General features: G+C 33.3%; 1 protein-coding gene across 1 annotated transcript; it reads right to left on the reverse strand.

The window, feature by feature from the left end:
* Nucleotides 1-729: 729 nt before the first annotated feature.
* LOC134248931 (BTB/POZ domain-containing protein KCTD9-like) lies at nucleotides 730-1460 on the reverse strand. The gene has a single exon (XM_062731317.1). The coding sequence runs from the start codon at nucleotides 1312-1314 to the stop codon at nucleotides 730-732; it is 585 nt and encodes a 194-aa protein (XP_062587301.1). The 5' UTR covers nucleotides 1315-1460.
* Nucleotides 1461-13023: the final 11563 nt, after the last annotated feature.

Below are 13023 nucleotides of genomic sequence, written 5' to 3' on the forward strand. Positions count from 1 at the left end.
ACTCGCACCTTGGTAAATATTTCGGTGGAGTTCGGTGTTGATTCACCGAGATTAAGATTCACCAAGTAGTTACACCGTTCAAATAATTTAGGTGAAACTTGAAATAATTTCCTAAGTAAATAGAATACAATATGGGATGTGTAGCTGTTTAAATATTTTAGCTAACACAATATAATTTCACCGAAAACTACTGATCTTCAATTAATTTACCAGAGATCTCGGTGAAATAATTGGTGTCAATTGTTAAATCCCAAAGAAAACCAAAGCAATTAATTAATTACCAGATCTCCACGCGCTCGTCTCAATTGCTCCTCTGACATCTTCAAAACCAACAAGTCTACAGCTAATTATAGAAATTGACCCCCCTTTTATACCAGGTCATCCCAAAATGACAGTTACAAATTGGAGATTAATAGAGATGCTGGCTCGCAAGCTCCCCCTCCCAGACAGAACCCTGCTGTGCCTTAAGAAGTTGGGAAGCAAAACAAATTTACAATCAAACATTAAACAATCATTTACATAGCAATTCACTACTGCTTGATTCATTTTATCACTGAATGTTGAATTGATAAAATACTAATTGAATCATAAAATTATTATGATGATTATTCTAAATTTTATAACATAACCCCCCTTTTTGAAAAGTTTAGTCCCTAAACTAGCAATATCTACAGTAGTGAATCACTGTACAATTAAAAATATTTCAGATTATAGTGTCTCTTTAATGATTTACTCCATCATGTGCTGGCATCTGCACATTTCAAGTCTCTTTTTCACCACGCTTTCTAATTCCACAAGTCCATAAAATTTACACTCCACCATAATAGCTGCTAGGGCACTTCTCTCATCGGGTAGAACTCTGACATCTATTTCTCCATTGTTTCTAAGATAATTCAAAATTATTCCAAAATGCTTCGGATCTCTGTCAACAAAGTATGACGGCACATTTCCCGATGACTTCAAGCTGATTAGTTTGGAAAGCTTTGATGGTATTTGATTTACAGTCCCTCTAGTTGTTTTGAACTTATAACCCCCTATATCCAGTTGAATAATGTCGTTCTGCATTCTTTCCAATCCGTCTAAGATCTTAATGTCCTCCTCTTCTCTCTCAAATTGACCATCTGCGTCGATTGAAATTTCGTCATAATCCCTGTGTCCCAAAGGTGATCTTGATCTTGACCTTGAAGTTGTTGACGGCATTGGCCTTGGACTAGTGATGCGTGTTATCTGTAACGGAAGAATTTCCTTGTACCATTTGTCCATTTCCTCTTTCGCTGCTTTTCCTGATATGCGGGTGTTTATATTCACTATCATAGTTGGGAATCCCCTTTGGCACTTCCCGTGTTCTTGATCTTTACGGGAAAGCGTTGTTCCACAGTCTTGGCATTTGAATTTAAATCCACTGTGCTGCTCTTGCACGTGTCTGTTTGCAGCATACAGACTCTCTGACCTAAACTTCTCACAAATATTACACACAAAGCTGGTCACCTAAAAAGAAATTTCATACTTTTGAAATCAACATGATAAAATAATAATAAAAAATAATTACATTTGTAATATATAGCCCTATCACTAGTATAACTGGAAATCACTATATTGCTGGGGAACTTTGACACTTCTCTTAGGACGCTGATCACGATTCACATTATTTTCTACTCTAGCCGCACTTCTAGAATCACTTTCACATTGCACACTTGAGTCAGTACACCATAATTCATTTCCCTTATCGTGTAAAACATCACCATCGGATGCATCCTCATTTGAAATAACTATTCCATCATCACTATTAATATCCATCCCGTTTTCTCCCAAATGAATATTTCCCCCATCACAAGCAACGGTTTTACTTCTCACTTTATCCCTATCAACTTCATTAACTTCCCAGTTTGGTCTGTTTTCTCCTTGATATGGTTTCAACCTATCAGAATGCACAACTTTCGGTTTTGATCTTGGAGACTCTTGTATCCTGTATGTCACATCACTAATTTTCTTAACAATAAGAAATGGTCCAATCCATTGATGTCGCAATTTTTTAGACAACCCCTTCTTTTTCGTAGGATCATGTAACCACACAGCATCATCCATACTATATTCGTGAAAATTGACATTTTTGTCATATCTCTTTTTCATTGTATCTGCAGTGATTTTTAGATTTTCTCTGGCATAATCATGCACACATCTCATTTGTTCAGATAGTTGAAATGCATAATCCGACTTTAATTGTTTCTGTTTTTCGTGTTGAACTTCGCCAAATATTAAATCAATTGGTAAAGTTATTTCCCTTCCAAGCATCATGTACGAAGGTGACACTTTTGTTGCTTCATGCACAGAGGATCTGTAAGCCATCATCACAACTGATAAAAACATGTCCCAATCTCTTTGCATAGGATCTATGAAAGCTGTTAACATATTTTGAATTGTTTGATTTGCACGTTCAACCATACCGTCTGATTTAGGTCGAAATGGCGTAGTTCTTGTTTTCTCCATATTCAACAATTCACAAATTTCCTTAAACAGTCCTGATTCAAAATTTGTTCCTTGGTCAGAATGAATTTCTTTAGGAACACCAAAGACACTAATGAATCGATCAATTAGAGCAGATGCAACAGTCGCTGCTTCCTGGTCACGTAATGGCACTGCTTCAGTCCATTTCGTGAAATAATCAGCTATCACTAGAATGTACCGATTTCCCTTTTCAATTTCAGGTAGAGGGCCCATTATGTCTATCGCTATTCTTTCCATTGGAGCTCCTACAACATATTTCTTCATTGGTCCTTGATAATGTTTCACGGGTCTCTTTCTCGCAGCACACACATCGCAGATTTTACACATGTGTTGAATATCCTTCCTCATATTAAACCAATAGAACCTACATTTCACTCTTTCCAAAGTTTTGTTAATGCATCAATAAAATGATCCTAAGCGAGAACATCGAGTAAATTTGAAGAAGCATTCGGGTATGCTTGTCGTGTCAATTTCCTTATCGTCTGTGCAAGTCTGTTTACAATGATATTTCAACTTTCTAGGCCTTGCTACACATTTTTCTGCTGTAATCTTTTGTCGCCTTTCTAAATAATTTTTTTTCTTTTTTCACATTTCGGTACATACAGAAAATACAACCACCGTCATGTATATCAGAGATGAACCTTGTCTTTGAAGACAGATTTAAGTCACAGTTTTCATCAAATTTTAATTTGACCCTAGACAGCGATACCCACTCCTGCAGACTGGGGCCTTGTTATCTTAACACAATTATTTTTTGAAAATATAGATTCTTGTTACAAGGATATTCATATTCATTACTTCAGTAGCTTTAATATCTTCCCCATACCATTTCCCCAGTAAATCACTTACATAGCATCGTTTTTGAACTTTTTTTTCTACCAATTTCTTCCAGTTCCATTCCCCCCCCCCCCCCCCCCTAGTCCGAAAAATCTGACGTTTTCTGGCTTTTTTACGATTTTGATATTTTACATGCCAGGAAAACGTCAGAACCGGCGCCATTACGAAAACTGGGAAATCGCCGCCTCCAACCGGAGGCGGCATTCAGAGGTTGATTTTCGATACTTGTAAACCGAATTAATTGCTGAATTCACATATTATCAATAGTACAAAACCTTTAGTACTCACCAACATCGTTTTTATGTTTCGTTTATGAAATAATATAATCCGATGAACACATTTTATCTGACTGTCGAGATTTGTTTTCATTTCGTGCATTTTAAAATCGTGCAAGTTCTGAATCGGAATGTGGAGTGGTAATTTCTATTCATCGCTATTCGTGAGTTCTAGTAGCATTGTGCCATTGATAAATTGTGATTTCGGCATCTAATTCGGTTCCCAAGTTTAGAAAATCAACTTCGGTTGAAGACGGTGAAATTCCCAGTTTTCGTAATGGCGTCGGTTCTGACGTTTTCCTGGCATGTAAAATATCAAAATCGTAAAAAAGCAGAAAAACGTCAGATTTTTCGGACTACCCCCCCCCCATACAAAACTACATTACCTTCATATTCATATACTGAAGTAAAAAGTGGGGGGGGGGCAGCCTTTCAATGAACATTTTCGGCAGTAAAATGTATGTCTGAAAAAAGCCCCCCTACCCTGTTGCTACGTGCCTGAGTCAAGCTATTACCAGAAATATTATACATTCAAGCAAACCACTGTTCGATCGAAAACAAAAATAAATCTGTGCTTGCATTCTATGAGCTGTTTGTGAAATTTAGAGTTTTTCATGAGGTACGTTCAAGATACTAAACTTTGAGATAATCCACATTATAATAACAATTTACATGTGGTCTGAAAAACTGATTAATTAATTTTACCATTAATATTTGATGATCGTCAATTAAAGGCACACTCGTCGTTTAAAGATACATTTTTTCCCCTTTGGTATGATTTAGACAAATCACGTATCAGCACATATAACCATACAGTTACAGATTAATGCTTGTGGGTTGTCAATGTTGTTATTAAAGATTAAAAGTTTTTGTCATGTACACCTTTCGTTCCTGTACGTGGGACATACCCATGAAGACATCGACGCAAGTTTTTCTGTTATTTAGATTTCAAAAAGTGTTATGGATATCAATCCAAAATTTCCCCTGATTATTGCTTTTTTGCAATCTCTTGTAAATATTAATTGTTTAGAAATTATATAATTTTAAAACAGCAACAGCAAAAGATAGTTAAATAGAAGACGGTTGCCATAATATCGCACTTAAAAAAATAGTGAATTCTGTAAACTTTGATCAGAAAAAGGATATAAGAGTTTTCCATACAGAGAATCCAATAAATAAATTATTGAAATGGGAAGTTAAAATTCCTGCATATTGCATTTAGTTAACAAAATTCAGTTCACTTAATTTCAAAACTCGAATATCCTTCAAAGGCAATGCATGTAATTTAAAAGAAAAGGATTTTTCCTACAACTAAAATTTAGGGGGGGGGGTGTATTAATGAACTGAATCAGAACTTCAGTTGTATTTGTCTCTCATACAAATGTGACAAGAAAGGAATTTCATATGAATCCTGTACTTACGAGTGCCTATTTGCTTTATTATTCTGCCCATCTTACAGAGAGAAAGTTTTGCCAATTTCTGAGTCCCTTGAGATGGAACCGAGTAACAGAACGCATGCTTCATGTACTTATATCCGCTAAATTGTTTCAATTAATGTTTAGTACATTCATTGAGATGATTTGACTGTTACCAACGTATGATATAGATAATATTAGATATATGTACTTTTGTTTCGATCAAGAGCATGTCGTACATGTAACCATCTTGCATTCTTCACAGTCATATACATTAAAGGCAGTTTTATTTTTTACTAATTTAATCTTAGTCTGGTATTTAAAACCTACAGAAATAAGTTTGAAGAACTCAAAAAATTTATTCTTACAAAAACAGAAAAACTGTCATTGTACATAAAAATCAGAAAAAGGTGTCCCTCCCCTAAAAATGTCAAAAGTTTGATATCTGATAAAATTACTTGATAGCTGTAATGTCAATTAGTTACGACTTAGAAAAATAAAATAGTGATGTTCGTTATACATTTTCATATATATTAAATCCTACCCTAATCTGTACCATGAACACTGAAATAAACGAGGACGGGGTTTTAGTTTTCCTCACGTTAAGGATAATTAAACAAAAAAAAAATAATCTACAAACACTAAAATGCCTGTTCTCCACAGAACTAAACATCTTTCCTAGTTGCCCTTCTCCCCATATACCCCACCACCCGACGAAATGTTCGTCTTTTTGAGATTCAATATGGTTTAAATTTAACAACTGTTTTCCCTTGTGTTCGTTTAGCTATGGTGAAGTCAGATTTGATGTTACGTGGCGATTCATCATGACTGACAAGAAGACAATGAGTAAATTTTTTTATAACACAAGAATTAGATTACACAGGTTAATTAATCAAAATGACAGGTGTACAAGACAAAGAACGGGGCTCTGAAAAGGAAACTCGTTTTTTTTAAATAAAAAAAAAAAATCAGTTTATTTTTATTATTTTTAACAAACGTTTTTACTATAACTAAACCCACTTACATCTTCATTAACATTATCTTTAAATTCAATTTGCTTTTTCTTTTGTTAATCTTCAATAAAAATTTTTTAATCAATATTTTTTAAAAATATTTTTTCCGGAATTAAGTTCCTTCTGAAACATATTCTGAAATTTATAATCTGTTTGGAATGTTTGAGTCGTTCCAATGAATTTCTATTCATTAAAAATTTTTCGTATTGTTTGAAAAAATTGGTTGCTACGTAACTTTTTAAAATTTTAAATATAAGCATATAAATATTAATTTTGAAGTTAAGCACGTGTCATGTTGCAAATTTTGAATTTACTGGATGGCGGTTAATACAACATTTTGTAATGTAAATTTTTGTTATTACTGCCACCCAGAAAAATAAAAAAAAAAATGACTCAAGAAAAAAGTTTTATCTGTACTGCTTTGTGCAAACAAACTTCAATATCTCTGGAAAGCTTCCACATCCATATAAGCATGTTTATTCCGGGTTAATATAAAATTTCGAACAAGAATTCGACTTTTTAATTTCAGAATGATATGCTTTCATTTTATATTTTAAAAGTCTGCTTTGAATTTCCATAAGAACCCTTGCCAAGGACATCAATTTCTAGGTGTGTGTGTGTTGGATGGTCTTTTCAGTCGGAATACCGACCGACAGAGTTCTGCAGTGGTTGATAGTCAGCAACAGAACCCAATGACGTACAGTGGACCTCTGAAAATGCAGTAAACAGGCTATCGCAGGAGTTTTGGGGAAAAGATATGTTCCGAGGCTACGAACTACCCGGAAAATATACTGGTAATTATTATATGATGATAAATGCTTTACTTTATTGGAAGAAAATTGTATTTAAAATATCATGAATTTAAAGAATCTATGTTACCTTCAGGGAATACAAATGTGCATTCAGTCTATTCAACTTTGCAAATTAATTACTGAATAGTGATTCTTCGTATTATTTTAGCGATATTCTTTATGTTGTTTTTCTCAAAAAGGGAACTTATTGGAATTGAGTATCTTGTAGGTGTAGGAGATTACACCAACACTGCCAGGCTGCTGTTAGAGGGTCCTGATACCGAGGAGATGGAGATCTCCGGTGATCCCACGGCAAATAAGAGTTTCCAAAGCTGTATGATATGACGGATCCCACTTTTAAATACATTTTGGACATGTTTCTGATTTTACAGGCGTAGCACATGGGACCCAGGATTCAACGAACTCCCCAACCAATCCTTCATATTCCCGCAAAGGATTGTTCGGAGGAAGGAAAAAAATGAAAATAAACATATTCACCCAGTTAGCCGATCGGTCATCTTGTATCAATAATTACATGTATCGAAAGAAAGTATGTGAAATGAACTGGATGGGTTTTACTTTTATTTAGATAGATGATTTAATTATATATCTGCAAGACTGAATTCAACAAAGAAATGGCAATCATCAAGGGCACGTTGTACATCAAGGACGAAGACACTTTGCCAATCGATGAATATTCTAGGAAAGACAAAACTGAAAGGGCATACGCTCACAGCAGCTGTTTATGATAAAACCACTGCAGTAAAACTTCAAGTCTATCACACAACTAAAGTAACTGTTGTCACAAAGGGATCTAGTCTATTTATCCTAGATTTCATTGACAAAGATATTTAAGTTAACATTACATCGTATCTCATTCTTAATTTTGGGATTGCTAAACACATATCAGTAGATTACTGAATGGATAACTACATGTACTTTCATTTTTTATGCGCCCGGATCGATAGATCCCGGGCGTATATTGTTTTTGTCCTTTCTGTTTATCTGTTTGTCTTTCTGTCTGTTGTCTGTTTGTCTTTCTGTCTGTTGTCAACTTTAACCTTCGCCATAACTTTTGAACAATAAGAGATAGGGACTTCATATTTGGTATGCATACTCCACTAATAAAGTCCTTGCAAATGACATCAAGGTCAATGACCTTGTGACCTTGACTGTTACCTATATGCTAAAAATAGCTTTTTCCACTGTCATAACTTTTTAACCATATGAGATAGGGACTTCATATTTGGTATGCATACTCCAATAATAAAGTCCTTTCAAATGACATCAAGGTCAATGACCTTTTGACCTTGACTGTGACCTATATGCTAAAAATAGCTTTTTCCACTGTTTGTCATAACTTTTTAACCATAGGAGATACATGTAGGAACTTCATATTTGGTATGCATACTCCACTAATAAAATCCTTTCAAACGACAAGTTCAATGATCTTGTGACCTTGACTGTGACCTATATGCTAAAAATAGCTTTTTCCACTTTTTGCCATAACTTTTGAACCATAGGAGACAGGGACTTCATATTTGGGATGCATACTCCACCGATTAAGTTCTTTCAAATGACACCATGGTCAATGACCTCGTGACCTTGACTGTGACCAATATGCGAAAAATAGATTTTTTGAACTTTGTTGCCGCCGGACGCATATTGTTTTTCATTGTTATTCTAATAGTGTCATTTGATATTCATTTATTTACTTTTTTAGCCATATTTTGCAATACACACATTTGATATTCATCTTTGTACTCTTTCAGCCATATTATGCAATACACACATTTGATATTCATCTATGTACTTTTTCAGCCATATTATGCAATACACACATTTGATATTCATCTATGTACCTTTTCAGCCATGTTATGCAATACACACATTTGATATTCATCTATGTACTTTTTCAGCCATACAGATACACCTGTAAAAATTTTTCGTTCCCCAAATGGCACGGAAGTTCCTGTGGAAACGAGTGGTTTGGGTGTTGCAAATATTTTTATTGTCCAACCAAAGGATGCTTCAATTTTCAGTAAAATTTTCACACGACTGTATTCAGTGGTGTTCGTACTAAGTTCAAGTGCAAATGAGTGAGGGATCAATTATTATTGCTCTCTTTTCTTTTTTGTCTTACAGTTTTACCTCTTCTTGTAGAGGCATGAATATATTGTTATCTAGTGTATTAAAATAAAATCTCGGTACAAGCAGATTCACTTAACATTGTTGCACAATGGCCTGGCTCCAATCACGATTCATGCATCTACATCGACTTCTGAGTCCTCATCTACTTCTCCTTCATCAAGTCAAAAAGACATAAGGATAACACATCTTAAAAGAGAAAACTTGAAATGAGAGAGACAATGAGAAACAATAATGTTAAAGTTATTAACAGAAACTTCAGAGAAAGACAAAGAAAGTTGCACAATTGCAGGAAAAGGTAAATGATTTTGAAAGGAAAGAATGTGTAAAGAAATACAATAGAGTATATAAGGGTGTTCAGTGTAATGTAATCTATACTTTTTTTACATTTGTTTTTCCCATCTTTTCACAAGATTTTTTTTTCTTCATTTTTTAACCTCATTTACCGTTAAAGTAAAGAATAATTATATACACAATTCTAAAAAGTGTTTGAGTAAATGACAAATACAAATTTAGTTTTATAGGACTTGGGTGCCATGGAGAAGTACGTATCTCCTGCCAATCGGTCACACCTGCCATGTGCTCCTTGTCATGATCGGAAAATAAAAGGGAAAATGAATCTCAATTCAGTGTGTATATAATGGTCTAAATATAAATATTTATGATAAATTGTGTTTGCTGACAAGGCCATTGTACCGGCCATAGAACTTACGAAATGATTACTTTAAACGAGACTTGATATTTTTGTTTCAGCAACTTTTTGTCAATAATTTACCTCGTTTTTGAAATTGTCCATACGTAGAGCATGCTCTTATAAGTAAGGGAAATTGACAATTGCAAAGTTTAAGTCCTAACGTTTATCATGAATCTTATTTGTTAGATTACCATAAACATTTTTTTCAAGTAAAATATCTAAATATGAGACAGATATGTCAGACTCTGTGGTATCTTTTATTTCAAACTCATCGAGATATATCGTATAGACATAAGACTGGAATTAACCATTCTTAAATGACAAAACTTCGTCGATATATCTTAATGTCGAGTAGAAGGCCACAGCAAATGTTTTCTTCATTTCACATAAAAGATTTTGGACAAATTCTGCTTCAAATGAATACAAAAATAGGTCTGCTAATAACGGGGCGCAATTGGGAATTCCAATAGATTGATGGAAGACTTGGTCTCCTAAAACGACATCAGAAACTCAAGCATCTTTTAAATATCAACTTCAGAGTATTTGTGTGTACAATCAGAATATTTTCAACAAAATAATTTTGCTAATGACCAATTACATGGTTAGTAGATCTACAAGTCCAATTTTTATTGAAAAAGCAGAGGCCCATTTTACAAAAGAAATTACGACTAAGACCAACAACTTAAGTTGATTGTCAAATTTTGCAAAATAAATCGTTGAGTTTAAAATTGCTCCCATGAAAATATTTTTCTAAATTCCTTTAAAAAAATTTTTAAAACCGTTTTAATTCAATGCAAATAAGAAAGTTATAAGCATAATAATATTTGTTCTTAGTCGTAAGTTCTTTTGTTAAAACGGGCCGCTGGACTTTAATTATTGTTGGGAATGGTTGTACGTGTATATTCAGTTGAAAAGTCGGAAGCTTTTACGCTGTTGATTTTGGTAAAATTTTTGTGATAACAAATTTTCTCTTTCACTATTGTTAATATTTTAGTGAAGAGTAAAGAAAGAGGCTTGGTTTTATTGGAGCCCGCTATGTATCTTTGTTTGATAGGAATTTTGTGAAGCTTTGGAATCCAATATAGATACATGTATGGTATTTCGCTTTCTTTGCATAGTTTTTTCTGTAACATGTCATACCAGTGCATTTTCCCTCTAATATAGATACATGTATGGTATTTCGCTTTCTTTGCATAGTTTTTTCTGTAACATGTCATACCAGTGCATTTTCCCTCTAATATAGATACATGTATGGTATTTCGCTTTCTTTGCATAGTTTTTTCTGTAACATGTCATACCAGTGCATTTTCCCTCTATGTCTTCTTCATCATACTAAGCTTTGATGTTTGATACGAAATTCCTTCGCGAACACTAGTCAATCACAAAATTACAATTCCAGATTTTTTAAATCTAATTTGTATATATACACGCATAGACCTTGTAACTTTTTCACCTCTCTTCTTGATTTAATACTCATCAATCATGCAAGCAAGTCCGTGCAAAATCCGAAGTTTAAAGAAAATATTCCATTTGCTTCGCAACATCCCCTAAAAATATCAGACATATAAAAAATAAGCGCTTTCCTCAACACATCAGCTTTCTAATTATACAATACTCCGGATTATTCCTTTCTTAGATAACCCTAAGTAAACATTGGCATACGCTATATATAGTAGGCTTCTTGATAAATATATTAAAAAAGCAAATTAAAGTAAGTTTGAAATTAAGGATCCAAAAACCACGCCTGGATCAACCGGTACATATTTTGTTTTATGAAAAAATTGGGAATTTACCAGGTGGCAATTAATACAAAATTCAAAACTTGGTATGCTGAAATTTTTGAAGAAATTCCTACCGCCTAGTTAATTTGAACTTTATAACATTGATAAAATACTTAGTTTCTTCATTTATGTGATTTTCTGAATTTCCACATTTTTGATTTAACATAGAACGCAATCGAGCCTTTATTTGATTTTCATAAACTCAATATTTATACATTAAATATATAGCCTAAATTGAAAAACTGTACAACCATGTCTCTTCTATTTTAAGTATCTTTATATCTTGAATTTTGATAAAGCCTTGAAATATTTAAAGAAAAAAAATCTCTAACACCATGACTTATATTTTAGTTAACCATGCATCAACTGACAACAATTAATGATTCTGCCTCTATTTATATGAAATAATTAAATAATTAGATATAATCTTGAATTTTCAAACATATGTTGTTTACACAACCCAAAATGAATCAACTAACAATTCTAAATTTCTCAGTATTTAAAAAAATGAGATTCAGCTACAAAATTTAAAAAATAGCTGACACACACCAAGGACTTTTTGATCAAAGATTGCTTATTCTTAGCCACTAAATGTATGCGATACATAGATAAAGCCATGATATTTCGATAAGGTCACCATATCCTACTTGTTGGTTAATAGACATGTACTCTGAAGCCCAAGACGCATCCACTGACAGGTTTTTTGATTCTAAACTTCATAGGGTTTTTCAGTTTCCGAACTACTTTTTGGTTGACACATGTCTCAGCCCAATGATACAGCAACTGACAGAATTTGATGATCATAGCTTCTAAATGTATCCAAGATTTGCATAAAGATCAAACTAAAAATGAATATGTCCACAATTTTTTTAAGTACATGGATGTCGTTTTGAATTCGTTTATGCGCAAAGTCATGGAATACTTTCGGTTCAGAAGAACTAGAAATTGCAATGAGGTGAATTTTTAAGTTAATTTAACCTATAAAAAATTAATGAAAATGAGAAAATATGTATACAGTAATTTTAATGTTGGAGCCTGCTTAACCTTAATTGCAACTTTAAAAGTTGATATTGTCTTTGTATAAAAAGTTTATATTTTAATTAACTAGCATTCCATTCTTAGTTTTCTCTGTCGCACCTTTCATTGTCTTAATAGTTTTCATGTAACTCCATTAAAATTCTACTTGACACCTATATATCTATTCATACAAGTTTTAGACTGATATAGTCCAAGATTATAAAATCAATCTGTTGGTCAATAAAATATACCGCTGCTTTTCTTTTCTGAAATAGTCTATACTACAAAAATAAAATAAAATGTGTGAAATTGCGACAGGCAATGTACGTTTAAAAAGTCTACAAAGAGAGGATACGAGTAAAAAAAATGTTAAAAGGGTCATAACTTTTGAAAAATTGGTTCAACCAATACGAAACTCATTTTTGATCGATAATTCATCAATACAAAAATACAAACCAGCCTGAGGGTTAATTATCTACAAGCACAGAAAACAGGGAAAGTCTAAGGGCAATAACTTTTGCAATCATCACGAAACTTAACTCACCTC

The sequence above is a fragment of the Saccostrea cucullata genome, unplaced genomic scaffold, assembly GCF_032062105.1.
Source record: "Saccostrea cucullata isolate Sc308-1 unplaced genomic scaffold, CSIRO_AGI_Scuc_v1 ctg1764, whole genome shotgun sequence".
NCBI lineage: Eukaryota > Metazoa > Mollusca > Bivalvia > Ostreida > Ostreidae > Saccostrea > Saccostrea cuccullata.

Bases quoted from the DNA above. Each gene is read 5' to 3' on its own strand.
- LOC134248931 (XM_062731317.1), bottom strand. From the start codon at position 1,314: ATGATAGTGAATATAAACACCCGCATATCAGGAAAAGCAGCGAAAGAG.